The sequence below is a fragment of the Chelon labrosus genome (genome assembly GCF_963514085.1).
Source record: "Chelon labrosus genome assembly, chromosome: 13".
Classification (NCBI taxonomy): domain Eukaryota; kingdom Metazoa; phylum Chordata; class Actinopteri; order Mugiliformes; family Mugilidae; genus Chelon; species Chelon labrosus.
This window is the reverse complement of record NC_140346.1, coordinates 13145033-13162321: the sequence shown is the minus strand read 5'-3', so window position 1 is coordinate 13162321 and position 17289 is coordinate 13145033. Positions and strand designations below refer to the sequence as shown.

At 40.7% G+C, this 17289-nt stretch overlaps 1 protein-coding gene across 1 annotated transcript in view; it reads left to right on the top strand.

The window, feature by feature from the left end:
• Positions 1–17289, top strand: part of bcas3 (BCAS3 microtubule associated cell migration factor) — a 285342-nt gene that overhangs the window by 14425 nt on the left and 253628 nt on the right. The window contains 4 exon segments of the mRNA XM_084559322.1: positions 1581–1653; positions 13495–13602; positions 13690–13766; positions 17007–17083. Of these exon segments, the coding sequence (XP_084415448.1) occupies positions 1581–1653; positions 13495–13602; positions 13690–13766; positions 17007–17083 (335 nt within the window).

Genomic DNA, 17289 nt, shown 5'->3' with positions numbered 1-17289 from the left:
CTCCGTCCATGTTCCGGTCTTTTGGCAGATTTTAACAACACACAATGGCAGCATTTGAAGAGCGCTGGAAGTGGATGAAAGCAAGCCACAGTAATAAGAAGCAGCAGATAGCCTGACACATGAGGGGAGTAATTCTCTCAGCAGAAAATAAATATGAATTGTACTACTGGAGGAAAGGACACTGATTGCAATCTGTTAGGGCACAAACAGTGTTGCACTGTGGTGAGCCTTTAAAAGGCCAGTTGTCTGGGATGCGAGGACTCCGTGGATGGGTGGACTTGTAAAGCCCCAAAAATAGGTGTTGATAATTATGCTGCAAGGTTTCCTTTTCCTAGAAAATAGAAGGAAGTACTGGTTATCCAAAGGAACTAAATGCATTATCCATATCCTCTCTGGAATTTAAAGCTTTTATTCCATTGTCCTGGAAAAGGAGACTGAACACACTGCCTGGCTGTTAACAAACAAGCACTGAGAAAATATGAATATTTATAAAAAGGTTTCTTGCAGGTCACTGTGGTCTTGTTCAACTGGGGTCAGTTTGTGTGTCACATGTGAAGCCGTTCAACCTCATAGAAGTAATTGTATGAAGTTCAGTGTAATGTTCCGGGCCATGCTATATTATTATCCAAACATGCACCCATGCTACATGGAAGTCAGTTGCTTGCTCCTTGCTTCAATGGCCGTTACAGTAGTAAGAAAATCAGAGTCTCTCTATTCATCCAAAAGTTTATTTTACTAAATGCGCCATTTCACTAAGGTTCCACGGAGCATATTTATTTTACGGCTCAGTATCTTCAGTGGGAATAATGTCTGATGACAGAAACATGAAAGAAGAAATGACCCTGTTGGGAGTGTTAAAGGCTGGTAGGGAAGGCACTCTTGCTCTCACGCCATACCACAGGAACTCGGGCTGATTACAGTCAAGCCTCAAATTACAGTCCTCTAAAGGGTAACATCTCCTTCAATCGAAGTGCCCCCATCCCCTCAATCCCCTTGTCCTCTTCCCAACTTCAAAAAAGAGACAATTAGGGAAAATATGGGATCAGTCCACTTAATGCAACATGTTTTCTCTTTTTTTTCTTTTTCTTTTTTTTCCTAAATATTCCTGCTGGATTTTTTTTTTTTTTTTTAACCACGCTCTAATTCCACCCTGAAACCCCAAAACAAACAAGAAGGTGGACTGAAAATTGTAGTCGCTTTAACAACGTTCAGAAGATTCTGGAGCGTATACAAGCTTTTCCTCAAGCGTCTTTTGAAAAACATCAGAGGATCAGAGGAAAAACAGAAACACCAAAGTCTTTACAATATGTGCAATATGTTTCGGATGTTGACGACGGTGGTGAATGTGGGAAATAAAAAAAAATAAAAAAATCTGCATTTCTCAAAAATGTTTCGCAAAAGTAATTATACCACAGATCAACACTTGTATGTAATTTCCTGTCAGAGTAACAGGGTGCCTGTTCAATGAGGGCAGACGGCGCAAGAGGCCTCACATGTATGTTAAAGAATGCCTCCCTTTGTTGTGTGCGGATCAGTTTGTTTTCCATCTGCCTCATCCTCTGACTCCTCTTCCTCCTCAGGTCCTCTGAAGACGGACGGTTTTGCTGAAAAGAGGCCCCTGCTGGGGGTTTGCAAGAGCACAGGTTCCTCTGGGTGAGTTCACGAGTTCATGTGTCATATTAAAGCTGACAACGCAACCTCTCTCAACGAGCATCCAAATATGTTTTTAATGGTTTGAGAGAGAGAGAGAGAGAGAGAGAGAGAGAGCATGTGTATACAGCTATATATGTAACATATGTTTGGACACTGACACATTTTTTTTTATAGTTTTGAGTATCTATCAAGACATATTCAATGTGCTGTTATGTAACAAATATGGGTAGACTTGATTTAAAATAGTTTTCATCCACACTGAAGCAAGGGTTTAGAATCTGGGCTCTCTAATATGTAGCCCTCCCTTTTTAAAGTGACCAAAGGTAATTGAAGTCTTGACTGAAATGCTGTTTCATGAACACGTGTCTAATTTGTCTTCATCATTTTGTCATTAGCTAACCAGGTAAAATTCTGAAGTTGATTTCAAGTGTGTCATTTGCATCTGGAAACTGCTGCTCTGAACCCACAACACGTGAATCAGACATTTTATGCTGCGAGGTTGCAGGAATAGCCCAATCAATGGCTTGGGACAATCTTGGATTTAAAAAAAACACTGTTGTGCTCAGCAGTCTGAAAAGGCTTAAATCACAAGAAGAAAACAAATATTTAGAAGCCTTGGATCCACTCATCCGAAGTACAAAGTATTATCTATAAAACATGTTGGAGACAGTGTGATAGCATCGACATGCATGGCTTCTAGTGTCTCTTGGTGACTGCTGTTTATTGATGGATGTGACAGGAGATAGAAGCAGCTGTTTGGATTTTGAAGGGTGTGATGTATTGCCTGCCAAAGATGCACAGTACAGATGGGCAATGACCCAACACCTACTGGGAAAGCAACTCAGGCATTTTGAAGGAATCAGAAATTTAGTGTTCTGCAATTGCAGAGTCAGTATCACTTGATCTCATGCTTATCATGCATTCATTTCACTTGCTAAAGGCAAAACAAAAGCCAAAAAGACCCTTGAATGAACCATAACAGCTTCAGTAAATGCCTGGCAAAGCAGCACATGAGGGAAAACTCATTCCTCGGTGAAGTCCGCACAGAATCATGCAGTCACGACCTGCAAATTATTCTGGTTTTAAGAAAATATCAGGCGTGCAATTGTCAATTTTTGTGGGTAAGATTTGCGGTGTTTGAGAAACTATTAACGACAATACTATCACTGTCTTTCTTTAGTGTATGTGGCAACTGATATGACTAGTCGGGTATTAAATGCTCAAATTACTTTCATTGTATGTTTTGTCTGTGTATGCTAAGCAAGGTCATTTTAGAAGGATTTCAATTATAGGAAGGGACATTGCACGTTGATTTCAACTTCAAGCCACCATGGATGTTACAACCGTGTCCTGGCCATCTTTTTTTTGCAGTTATACAAAGGAAAGGAGAAAGATGATTGTCTTTACATGTAATTTACAAGATATTTAGATGATCCAGTGGAATCAGGTCTTCAATATCATGTATAAATATGTATTGGGCTACATACATTGGAGCTCTAATGAATTTAAACCTCTTTGTGCTTTTGTTTTGACCCATCTTGTGCACACTTCTTTAAAAAATGCAGTTGGGAAAGTTTTCTTTTCTTCCTTTTTGCAGTGTTAGAAAACGCAACAAATGTTCCATCTGAAAGTAATTTTTAATAATAAGAGGCATCAAAGGACACCCAACTTCTTTGTTATGAACCCTTCACATGCACCCAACTGGAGGTGAGCCAGTCATGTGGCTTAGTGACTGTGATTCATGATTCCTTAGTGGCACTATAGTTGGAATGTGAGCTGTACCTGAACGCCCTACAAGCAAACAGAAGGAAGATTAAACAGATGTGTAGATCCATGGAATTCTTAGGGCTAGGACTAGGACTGTCCTGGGTTTGTTCACTGAACGAAAGTGAATTTACAAAGCGACAGAATGCAAGACATTTTGCACTTGATTCTCTTTCATTCAGCCCGTACACTCCCCCCTCTTTCCCTTCTTACACTTACTTATGCTGCTCTTCCAGAGCAACACAAAATTTAACTTAATATATCCTCCCCAGGAAATGAAATAAGGAAGTCTGTCTTCAGCTGGTCCTTGATGGAGACCACCTTCTTGATGTTTTCCAGGAACTGCTGCCCTTGTCTCTCTGACGCCGTTGCTTCTGCTTTTCCTATGTCCTCACTGACATAGAGACAGGCAGAGTTTTGATGGTTTGGCGAATCACCCAGGCGTTGCTCGACACTAATGCTGAAAACATGCACTGTGTTGAAAAGCAGAAACCCTGACCTCTGGCTGAATGGCACTGCCTGGTCCATCCCCCTACAGAAGTACTTGGTAAATAACACTCTGGTCAAAGACAAGAAGGAAAAACGCTTCCGGGTGCCGCGCAGTACTTTCCATTGGGCCTGTTCATAAACTTACTAAGGTCCTCACACAATTTTTAGCATATAATCATTTTGAAATAACAGCTTTTGTTAACCACCAAAAAGGATGCCGTCCTGACACTTAAATGGAAAACAGATTGGAGCCTTGGCCGCTAGAGCAGGGCTGGTTTAGAAGTTGGTTCAGTCAGCTCTAGGCTTAGATTACAAGATTTGCAAATTAAAGGAAAACCAGAGAAGGGAAAAAGCATGTGTGCTGAAGCCCTGTATTTGTGGATTTCAAGCCAGGCACACTCAACATAATTTTATCAATGGAAAGGATTATGCGTTAAGTCCAAACAATGTATGGACCCACTGATTCTCTTGACAGTAAAGCTACATATGCGTCCCTTTCGCTCTTTGCACCAGCGCCAGTGGGCTTTGGGAATTAGAAAAGAATGCTGGTGCCATTGGCGACCCTGGTATGTCTGCTCACATTTCTGGAAAGGATTTGTGTTTCCTTCCCCTACGTGCAGATGTTATAATTTTCATTCATTTTAATTACATAAACAGGTATTAAAAGTCTCGGAAATTTAGGGCGTCTCTCTCTCAATGAATTCAAATTTTATGGCCAAAATGGAGGCAACTGGGTGTTTGAGTGCACAGACTTGTTGGGCAAAAGTTCAGTGATGAATAAGCGTGCTTTGTTCTCCGGCGTTTGGGAACTGTCAGTGACATTTTCAACCTCCAACTACCCCCTCACAGCATCTCCAGATGCTTAGAGGATGTGGTCCCTTTTTCTTTTCCAGTATACTGTAGTCTTCTTTTACCAATGCGGATTACTACTGGATGTGCTATTTCAAGTATTGAGCACGTGCTATGTGTAGACGGTAGATCCTATATTCTGAGCTGATTTCACAGTCATTATTGAACCATGGATACTCAGTATTTTGCTCAGTTGAAGGACTGTATATTTGCTCCATCGGCAACTGTTCCATGTAATCAATGACACAACTGTTACACCTGTCTGATATTTAATTTTGGTTTCAAATTTCATATTTTTATGATTCTATTTTTTTGGTATTTAATCTCACGAATTGTAGACTACTGAACTTAATGAAACCTTCAACTGTAGTAGCGTTAAAAGCGTTAAACTTGAGGATCTGTGTAATTTGAAGTATGCTGGATTTAGCTACTTTCCAAATTAAATAGTGGTCAGAGATTCTGCTCTTTCATTTATACCATTTATTATTTTAGTGATTCGTCGCTGTTGCTCTTCCTAAAGACCATTAGAGTGTTCTTGCAATTTTTTCGTTTTCCGTAGACCCGCTAATTGTAATGATGTATGCTTTGTGAATGGCCTTTTCATATGATACAGGATTTTCCCTTTACTTAAAAAGTAATTTATTTCTATTTCTTACTGAGCGCAAGCTTGCGCAGTTACTGCCTGAAATGCTGCACAAAGGAAGATGGGAGCAACATTGTAAATCCAGCCCAAAAAATCTTGTGTTTCAGAGATACATAGACAATTACTGGACAATTATGTTCATTTTCTCCATATCCCTGGAGAGAAAATGACTACCTTGCCCACTCCTGCCTCTCACACTGACAATAACAGCCATGCAAAATGATAGTTAAACGAACATCAAAAATAATGTCATACTTCTGAAGATTTATTTCTAAATCTGCTTAAATCCCTGTAGTCAAATAATGCATGTTATTAATTATATGGTTGCGAGCAACAAATTCCACTTAGCCCACACAAACACTTTTGATGGCAAAAGCCCATTGTGGCACTAAGCCCTTGTGTTTCAGTGCATTTTCATGACAGGTTTTGCTCTAAGGACCGGATGTATCGGCCTTCTAAAGTGTATTAAATGGAAATCATCAAGCATTTGTATAAAACGAGCCACCAGATTAAGGGGATTTGGAGAAGTGATGCTTTTTATCCATCGCGAGGTTATGGTGTTCTTCACTGTCACATTATGACCACACGCACACAAGCACATGCTGGTGCATTCTGAGCGTAGCATGTTGAGTAGACACTCCCAGTAGTGTCTCAGTATCCAGGTGACTCACTTTATATTTAATTTGTACTGTCATTGTGATTTGTTGCGACGCTGTATAAATTGTGTTTGTGATGATGTCATTGTTCGAGAAGTTTAAAAATGATGTCCCCAGTGCAGTCCACAGACACAAGTGTTTTTTTTTTCTCCATGGTCTACAAAGTTTGTCATTATTTTGTGGGCAGGAATGTCATGTTCTCCATTGGAGAAAAAAAAATAGAAACGTTTTTGATGAAATCGTTCCTGGGCCCTTTAGTCATGCCCCTTGCGTGGAAATGAGAGTGGCTGTAATCTAGTCCTTTGCTTTCCCTTTTTCATTGCCCCACACATGCACACACATACACACTTGTTCAGTGCATAGACCGAGCTATGGGGCTCAGGCTTCACTCCAGACCGTTTATTTTGACTTGCACGTCTGTTTTATGTCTGTCGAAAATGTGTTCTGCCTTGCCAGTTTTTCCCCCTTCAAATAGGAAGTCAGATTAAACTCGGTAGTACTGGAAGTGGTGCATATAAACACACCAGACAGGCTGAATGATTAGTAATGACTTTTCAGACCTTTACCACAACCTCATTCCCTAAACTAGGCCCCTGTGGTCAAAGCAATTAATATTTTATTTGACTCAATTTTAACGTTTCCCTTTACATTGGAGTCATATAGCAATACTGTGGTCATTTCTTCACAGGTTGGACCAAGGATACTATAGCAATAGGTCGGTTAAATAAAGCTTTTTCTTACCAGTGTGTGTATGGCCATCTGTCTGAGAGGAAGTCTTAACCAAAAATCATCTCATGCATGGTCCTTATCTCGGGAGTATAAACATTTTGTCAAACTTTTCATTAACTTAGAAACTAAGTCCTATTTTGGCCAACATTTAGAAGGGATGCCTTTACTTGTTTGGAGCTGCACAAAGATAACGTCCTGGTAGAGACATTCTGTTGATGTTGATAACATCATTTTATTGGAAGATAAAGACTTTTATCCATGTCATAGGAGGGTCTATAGTCATAGTAATGTCAGTTCGCCAGTTCAAGCTGTGATGAGCCTTTCTGTCTTTCGTTTCCAGTGAACTGTCTAGTGGCTTTGTTCTTATTTGTGTGCCTCCAGCAGGTCGTAGTTTTAATGTATCCAGTAAAATGTCTCTCTTGACGGATTTTAAACGTTTTGCATTGACATTCATGGGATGATCAATTACTTTGGTGATCTCCTGACTTTCTATTTAGCACCACCATGAAGTTGGCATTTCTTGTTGAAGCAGAATTCCTCAATAAATACTGATTGGGTTGCCACCATGATGTTTGGTAGAGACACCCACAGCCTCCTCAGTCATTTCTTCTGCCATTTTGAATGTGTGATTTTTCATTTAGCTCCCATCATTCAGCCATTTCTGTCAGTGTATTTATGATCATACTCCAGCAAAACTAATAACATTTGAGGTATTGCTGTTTCCTCTTTTGCAATCAGTGTCCTTTTAACTGCCAAAATATAAATTGTGATCATCTGTACCTTTGGCTTCAGACTTGGCCTGGATTAAAGGTTTCCCACATGTGAAAACAATTTCACTGATAACCATCTCAGTAGCCCTACCAGCAGTGACGCCACGAAGGTGGATCATATTGTTACTGAGATTGTCTTCAGCTTCTAGTGGTTGGGGACATTTTTTAAAGCCTGCAAAGTTAGCGTTGCCTCTATGAAATGATAATAATGTGGCTTGCCATGAAACACGTAAATGTCGAATAGTGGCTTCAAGCTGTGCTCTGGCTCATATCTGTATGCAAAAGCAGATATAAGGCAAAGTTAACTCATCACATTTCTAGATACAGCTTTCAGATGTCAAAGCAGAAGAAAGAACTGCTTCATGACTTGTGTCAAGTACTTCTACTTAACTTCGACAGAAAGTTGGCATACGAGGCCGAAATGGCTAAAATTGGATCTAATGCAAGTTATGGTTTGGGGAATGAATATTAATATCCACTTCACTGCTGTCAGAGGAAGAAGGAATAAGCTGGATTTATGGACTGTATATAGAAAATATGTTGGTTGTTTTTGATATATTTATTTTGTTCTTGCAGTACTTATTGTTGTTTAAGCTACAGACTTGCTTTTTTCCTGTTGGCTTAACTTTAGCTAGTGGATTTAATTGCTTTTAGCTTTAATGCAATGCTTTAATACATGGGCAAGAATGAGAACACATGCCATACAGGACAGTGCTTTTTCCAAAATGCTGTATGTTTAATATTAAACATTGAGAAAAAAAAAGAAAAAAAAAAAGCGTTTCTGGCAGCTCTGTAGACATGGAGCTGTGGCTGAACTTTTTACCCTAATTACTTTCCTACTAATGCCTGCAGCCTGCCGGAATCAGTGTGCCCCCCCAGCCCCCCAGCAGGCTCTGATGTGGTTTGTTGTGTATGGGGGGGAAGGGGGCTGGTCTTTTGAGCTGAAAATGAGCGGAGTGGGACTTGAAAAAAAAAAAAAAAAATAAATAAAAAGAACATTCAGTTATTCTTTTCCCATGGTCATGGAATTGTTAATGTATATATGATTGTTGTCCATGTCCTTGCACGCATGGAAGACAGGTCCTTGAGGTGCTAAAACATAGAAATCATAATCTATCTATCTGAACTCCAAAGCAGATGCTACAAGACACTTCTGTAAATCAGGGTTACATTCATGTATTTATATATTTTTGTTGTAGTGAAGAGTGTGGCACAATGTTTCAAACCTTTTTTCTATTATGACTTTTCTGTCCTGCCAAGAATAAACATCTAGGGAGAACTTGTTGAATGTTGGGATAAACTATTGGCCACTGGCAATGTTAATCCTAAATTTCTGCTTTCAGTTTTCAAAAGCCCGTATCAGTTGAACCCCAGCGAAAATGCCACTTTATAGAGTCTCCAGACGGAGCATCAGAGTTCTCTCTTTCACCAGAGCCGGCGTTGACGTCCCAGTTCGAGTTTGTATTTGTGTAGCATTTCCACAGCATGTAATTGTCGTTCATATTTGGGGAGCTTGTAAAACTCCGCACCGCTAGGAAACGCAGTGACGTCCCTTCCTTGTAAATGAATTTATTTGCCTGCTTTTTAATTCCCTCTCGGCCTTCCATTTATGCCTTCCCAAGCCACATGAAATCTTGTGGTTTCGATCGCCTGGTTTAGTTCACGTTCGTAAAAAGACGTGTGCGGATCCTCTCAGCCAGAGGAAAGGAACTCATGGGATAAGCTCATTGCTTGTGTGAAAATTAAAATAACAGATGTCAACATGTTTTATCAAGGAGGGAGTACACAAACTATATTGATGATAATGACACAATAATAAGACACGTGGCATCTATAATGGTACTTAATGACCATTGTAAATGGTTGTGTATCTAAAATTAAGGCTCACACATGGTTGTAAAAGTCGCACTAAACATTGTGTTGTTACAAGGTTTTCCAAATGTGGTAAAGTGCAGCACGGTGGCAGAGCAGTACAGAAAAATTACCCAAACAGCCAGGGTTGACTGTAAGGCCAATCCAAACGGGAAATGGATTCAGCAGGTGTGCCCTCTGCTGGCTTTAGATTTTAAAATAATCCAATTTTGGACTTTTGAGACTTTGATCAAAGCCAAGTCTAATAGTTTTCAATGTGGGTGATCTTCCTTTCCACTGAAAGTGGAGCTGCACTGAAAGCACAGCTGGATATTGTTTGAAGTTTTTGGACACTGACACTGGTAATTTCCTTTTTTTAACAGCGATCAATGGGCCGCTAGGGATAACGATTGTAGCAAATTGGTTGTGTATCAAGAATTGGTTGTCCACTTCCTGAAGACACACATCGATTGCTACCTATAAACTACTGAAGTGACACCCAGCTCACGTATTTCAGTCTCTTTTTACGACTGTATATGACATTATACCTTATAACTGCGTTACTTCACGGAAGTATAGCTTTTCTCTCTCTGACCACCCTCTGTTGTCATCTTACATTTTGTGTATCCTGTATATAGCAAAGCCACTCCGTTTTCTTCTTAATTTTTGAAGTAGCTTCTTGTCCGATCAGAGGATGTAAATGATCAAGCTTCCTTTCCTCCATGTCCCTCATTTTGTATCCTTTCAGACCCAAGGGCCAGTTTGAGTAATAGTAATTGACACATTGATCTAATAGGGCCATCATAATAGGCCTGTTACTGAGCTGGGCAATGGTGCTCGGCGTCACCTTAACATGTGCAAGGACTGACATCCCGCCATGATCCATAACGATAATTGTGATTTAGCCTTGCTTTCAACCTACGCCCCAACGTCCCCGGCATCAGGAAATCTCATTACATCTGACCCCGCATTGCCTCCATTAGAACTGGGTCATTTGTTAAAATACTGCAAAAGCAAAACAATTGAACCCTGTGCCATTTTGATTCTATAACGGTGGGTTATCATTGTCCCTTTGAATCAATTCCAGAGGCCCATTTTTCGGGATAGAGCTTTGAATTGGATTGATCGGACTCTGATAATGCTGAAATCAATGATGCAGCCGCCTAAAAGTAAATTATCGTTGGGTGAAATTCTGGTATTAATCTTAATGCCTGTACACTTGATTGGTAATGGTAGGTTTGCTTGCAGAGTGTGGACCTTCAAAATGTTTATTGAGACGTTAACCGTGAGGATGGAAAAATAAATCAGGGAATGTATGAAACTTCTTTCCGTGGCACCTCTTTTATCTTCTTCAGGGTGCATTCCCTGGGATTGGAGAGGGTAAATACACTAAAAAGAAAACACGTGCGCTTACAGTCCACATGTAGAGCAACATATTTGTCACTCCGCACCATTACTGTCCAGCCACAGGCTCGGGAAATGTACAAGAGTAAACTATAGTGTGTATCTTTACGTGTAAACGTTTGTATGCGCACATGTAACACATGCGTCCTCAGTGTATTTAGTTCTTGTATCTGCCATAAAAGACGTTTGTAGGATATTGCTATTGTAGTTACAGTTATTTCATTTTAAAACCTATCTTTTATTTGTATGATTATCTGCATTTTAGTATCCATTTGTCTATTTTTAATGTCATTTAATGCAGCATAAATGGAACAACTTATCTTCAGACATTAAAATGTGAAGAAAGTATGTATTACGCCATCTGCTAAACAAGATGAAACTGCCTCAATAGTGCAGTAAGAACAGCTTAATTTACTGATTACAATAGATACATTAAGGTTCATGTGTTTTTGGACACAGACACATTTTCTTGTTATTTAAGCAGTTTACCAAAGCCTATTGAATTTACAGTTATATAATGAACATGGGTGGATATTTGTTTGACAGTATTCACATTTAAATTGTATGAAAGGTTTATGAATTGCAGGTCTTTGATATGTAGCCCCCTTTTTTCCAGAGTAATGTCATAGACTGGTATGAGATATTCCCCATGTATTTCTTCACCAGTTAAGCAGGAGTTGATTGAAAATGTGGCATTTAGAAACTGTTGCTGTGAACGGGCAACATATGTTTAACACAGATCCATCTGAGACATAGCAGATCAGCTGTTCGGTACGTTCTTAGAATGAATGAAGAATGCACTGGTAATCTCGGCTACATTAAAAGCCCTAGTCCTGGTCACTGTTGTTTATTGACCAAATGAATTCTGATCTATACAGCGATTGTTAGATTGTCGTTGTTTGGACGCTTACCAGTTTTCTTAAAATTTTGTACTGACATTCGTGGTCTCCAGAGCATAAACCCTGATGACTTGTGCCATTTTCATCTTGCATCGCTGATGATATGATGTGGACTTTGTTCAGTGCTGATTAGAAAATGCTAACCACGTTAACATGCTACACAATTACACAAGCACACAGTGACTAGCAAATATCTTTGCATTGTCATTGCTAGTCATTGTGTACTGTACACAATGACTAGCAATTACAACGCGAAGATATTTAGGTTATATAATGCTTCAATGGCCATTTTAGCTTAGCATGTTATCAAAATGTGATGTGTTTGTGTGATTCCCATTAATCCCTAAATAGAGCCCTACAGAGCTGCTAATGTGGCTGCAGACTCTTAATCCTTACAGCTCATTAAAACGCCTTTCCGGCCGTGACTCACTTTCTCTCATAAAGACACTCTTCAGTGGTATAATATTACTCTACTTGTCTGGAAAGGTTTCCAGTTTTGAGACAATTTTGCGGTGAGCCAAAGATGTCATATATTTATACTCCGCCATGATGAGCTTTCTCCAGAGTTTTCCTGTGTTACTTGTGTCGGAGTTTTTATTGAGGAAAGTAGATCTTTTTCTACTACAGAAGAAAAGAAGCAACAGTAGTGATTAGAATGACAGAAAGGCCATGACACGGGAATTGGTCGGTGGAATGGCATGCGCTCCTGGAATATTCAACGCGGCTGACGTCATCTGTGTCTTATAATAAATGAATGTCTTCCCATTGTGAAGACTTCGTCAGAAAAAGGTCCAGATTTTCCTCTTTGGCAGTAGCTGCCCACTGTTTGATGGTGTCCTGCATTCGCTCTAAGGGGGTTTCCTTATTGATCAAGTTGCCAAGTGAGCTTAAAGAATCCAACCAAACCTTCACAAAATAAATATAATCCTCTGTTTTTTTGTTCTTCTACAGTGTATGTATTTTGATCTATTTATTCCAAATTGTGTGTCACTTTATCCTGCTTCCATATTCATTATAATCTTAACATCTGACCAGTGGCTTCCATTTGTCCAAAAAAGCTTTATGCTAAGACTGATGAAGTGTATATCTACACTCAGTATGTACAAGCAGACTAAATGGGCTGTTGAAAGCACTTAGTCCTATGGCTCAAAAAACAAAACTAACACTATGTTTCACCCCTGCATCCTCAGCCAACACGGCACCATGGGCCTCGCCGAGGGTGACAGAATATAAGAACGTTAGAGGCTTTCCTCGCAGAGTGAGAGAGAAAGAGAGAGAGAGGGGGGGCCGGGGCACATGGGGTGGTGGTGGGTGGTTAGCCTGGATTAAGATTTATGTCTAAATTTTCCTTCGCCTGCAGCCAGTACATGCTGTTGGATAAGCTTCCTCGTGCAGCCCTCTTCTTTGCTGTGTTGATTGAAGGACTTTTAGTAAATGTGTTTCATGACAAAGCATTTCCTCTTTGGCCTTTCATGTTGTGCTTGTTCCCTCTGGGGACCCTCAGAAGAGGGGTAGGCCAGTGGAACATGGTGAATACTGTATGAAGTGTATTTTTATATCCAGTTTTTTATATCTAGTTTCTTCTGTTTGTAACTGCAACGACCATGTGTTGGGATCAGAGTGCTTCCAAAACACAAGTAACCTGCAGCTCTATGTGGTGCCTGAATACCTCCTCTCTTGTTCTTGATAGAGCTCACACAACCTTCTATACAGACGAGGTTTAATTTTTAATGGTAAAGTGTCTGTATCCTGTATTCAGTGATTTGTTTTTGTTTTTCTGTTTTTAGGACAAGCCCACCATACTGTTGTGCTGACCTGTATTCTCTACGGACAGGGGAAATGGTTAAATCAATTCAGTTCAAGACCCCCATCTATGATCTCCACTGCAACAAACAGTAAGTCTAACTAGCCAAAAGAAGCGTATGAATTTATGATGCAGTGTTAGTTTTCATGACATTAATACTGCTTTCTACTTCCCACAGTATTCTTGTCGTGAGCTTACAAGAGAAGATTGCAGCGTTTGACAGCTGCACCTTCACCAAGAAGTTCTTTGTTACAAGTAAGGAGTTTAAACACGCTAACACCGATCAGGCGTAACATTATGACCACTGACAGGAGAAGTAAATAACACTGACCATCTTGTGACAATTCAATGTTCTGCTGGGAAACTTTTGGACCTGGCATTCATGTGGATGTTACTTGGGCATGTACCACCCACCTAGACCAGACCAGGCACCCTCACCCCATAGCAATGACACTCCTTGATCGCAGCATCCATCCCCAACAGGATGCAGCCTGACACAGTTTAGGAACAACTCAAAAAACATGAAGAACAACACAAGTTGTTGACCTGGCCTCCAAATTCACTAGATCCCAAACTGATCAAGTATCTGTTGGATGCACTGGAACAAGACTGATCCACAGAGGCCCCTCCCCTGAACCCATAGGACCCAAAGGCCCCCACTAACAACATTCTGTTGGCAGACACCACAGGACACCCTCAGAAGGCCCATGTCCATTCTCTGATGAGTCTGAACCGTTTTGGACGCACAAGGGAGACCTACACAATATTAGGAAGCAGGTGGTCATAATGTTATGCTTGATCTGTGTATATACCAGTGTTGTTTATTTGTTTAATTTATGACCAGTAGAAACATATAATTATTAGATGTTTGCCGCCCGTGTACTGTACTCTATGCAGTAGTAGAAACAAAAAGCACCAGTCACATGATTTTTTTTTCTAACTGTAACCTCTCCCAGCATGATCAGTGATCCTGTCTTGCACCAAGACATGCTTTATTTCAGTCCTCTCCAGTTTTGCATTGTGACTGCACTGCTTTTATCAAAACATGATGTGAGGCCCTCCATTTGCAGCCCTACGCAGGAAAACTGTTTACAACACAGCTCGTGCATCCTCCTGGCTGTACCTGCCATGTCTGCTTGAGGATTCTTTGAAAGAAAGGCCAGACTGTATTACAAGGCCATTGCTGTCCACTTAAGTCATTGACTGGAGTAAACTGACCTAACTGGCCGGCTTTAATGTGTCTCCTCGTTGTCTGCCTGCCTTCCCTATCAGCGTCTGGGCAACAGGAAACCAAACATGCTCAATAGTTATTAATCGTTTCTGAGGCAGGGGCCTCCTCTTCGTAACGTCGTTTGGTCTGTTTGGGCCATAAAAGCAGTAAACAAAGGATCCTGTGATGTGCAGAGATCTGCTTTGGATGAGCCATTCTACAACTGCATGTCCGCTTCTTCTCCAGGGATATGATAGTGGACATGTCAAGTTTTTATGAGCACTTAATGTTTGTCTTACGTTCTTGCTTTGCATTCAAGTGGTATGTGCTCTGAGCTTGGACTCGCTCATCACCGGCAACACACTTTCTTAATCAGACTAATCTGTGCCTCTCTGATTTTTTAGCAGTTTGATTTTGTCTACTCTACGCATTTTAAACTCTAAAAGAATGAGTGCTATCCAGAGTTTACTCTGAACGGCTTCCTGTTCGCACACCAACTCACACAGGTGTATGGTCTGACTTCTCAGAAATCTTGTGCAAAGCAATTTCCTTGTCTGGTTGCCGGGCGTGTTTGATAAAACACTAATGCTAACATTTTCCCTCACCAGTACACTTGCTTTACATTTGGAGATGGGCAATTTGAGATCTCAAAGTTTTCTCAGCTAATTTGATTTCTGATTTTCTTTATCTCAGTCTTAAACAGCCATGAGCCAAAAAAATATTAAGCGTAATGTCCAGACAATGGAGGAAACCTTTCCAATGTTCTTGACCTGAAGACCTGCAGATAAATGACCTGGGCCATTGACAAGATGACTCAATGATCAATGATTTCTTCTGCATTTTTCATTGCGGGGCAGTGAGTGACTTAAAGTAGTTGGAATACTCTCATACTAAAGCCATTTGCCTTTACAGTTCTCCTTTTTGTCATACTATACTCAAATATACTGTATAAAATAAGAAAAGATTATTTCCGATTTTCTACTGATGACATGCACTCATCTAACTACCTGTTTTTCGTGTTGACCATTAAGTGTATATTGCCCTGGCACTTGGTGGAGAGGTTTTGTTTCCAGATGTGAGGACAGTTACTAAACCAGAAAATGAAAGTTTAAACTCGATCAGCCATTGCCACAGTCACAAATCCCTTTAAGGGGTTGGTCTTCAAAAGCCCGAACCCTGCTTTCTTTTCCTTTGATTCGGCCCATCATGTCTGTTTCCTCTCCCCCGCCCAGCCTCCCCCTGCTCTCCACCCAGGATGTCAAACACATGTTATCTCACCGCCTCGGCTCCCCTCGGCCTTGGAAAGGCACAAAAGGCTTCTCTGGGGTTACCAGCAGCCCTTGTGGCTCACCCCCTCCCACTCCCCATCAGCCCCTTCCCCAATGCAGCACACTAAATTACTGTCTGCCTCCACCTCATCTGCTCCCTGAGCACTAAATTATTGTCAGCAAAACCATTTCCCCCCATACCTCTGTGCACTTACATTAGCTAAGTGTGTTTCCTCGTGTGTCTATGAGACGAACGCACATGTTCTTGAACACAACAGGCTGATCATTATCGGATCAACGTTTTGTTGCCTGTGTGTTTACCTATAATGGAAACAGACAGACTGTCACTGTCATACGGCTATTTATGACTAAATCAATCATGTCTCCCGTCTGTTTACAAGCCCGTGTTGGCCCGTTTTTGGTTGAATCTGCCTGGCAGCGCAAGTGATAGATGCCCCTCTCAGTTTGGGTGTTAGTCATACTTGATTGCTCCGTGCTCTTCTTTACGTCCACATCTGTTTGCAGAGAAAAACATGTTCTTTTAATGTCAAAGATGTCTCTTTGTGAATGCAGGGTTTTGTTTGTCGTTTAGGATTATTGGTTACTATTTTTATTCCTGCTGGTTGTGTTTGTGTGTAAATGTGTAGATGTGTAGATTTGTGCGTGTCCCCGCAGGGATTATTGTGTTGGTCAATCAACAGAGGAGCCGTCCTCAATTTATTGGGTACCACAGTCTCCATTAGGTCATACAATGCACACACACACACACGCACAGACACGTCACCCTCATTAGACTCCCATTTATCTTCCCGAACAAGAGACTCCCCACAAACACATTAATGGTTTAAGATAGTTACAGACAGTCTCCAGAGATGAGACTATGTGTTCCCGTTCTAAGGCAAACTTTTGGTCATGGGATTACTCCCCAAACTGTGTATGAAGGTTCAGTTCTTTTTCTATATGGGTTCTGTCACCGTTGTTTCTTGTGTTATTGTGACCATCATTTTACCTTTTCAGGCTGCTATCCCTGCCCTGGCCCCAGCCTCAATCCAATAGCTCTGGGAAGCCGCTGGCTAGCCTATGCTGAGAACAAGGTATTCTATGCACACACACACACTCACGCACACACCACATTCATCCAATGCAGAAGTGCCTTATCACAGATGCGACATATTTACCAACCAAAAAATGCATTTTATCTATTTTCTGCCTCTTTAATCTGTCTGGATAAACAACTCATTCCAAGAAGAGTCCACTAGAGATGATAGCATTTTGAAAATCAACAGATGCACAGGAGTTT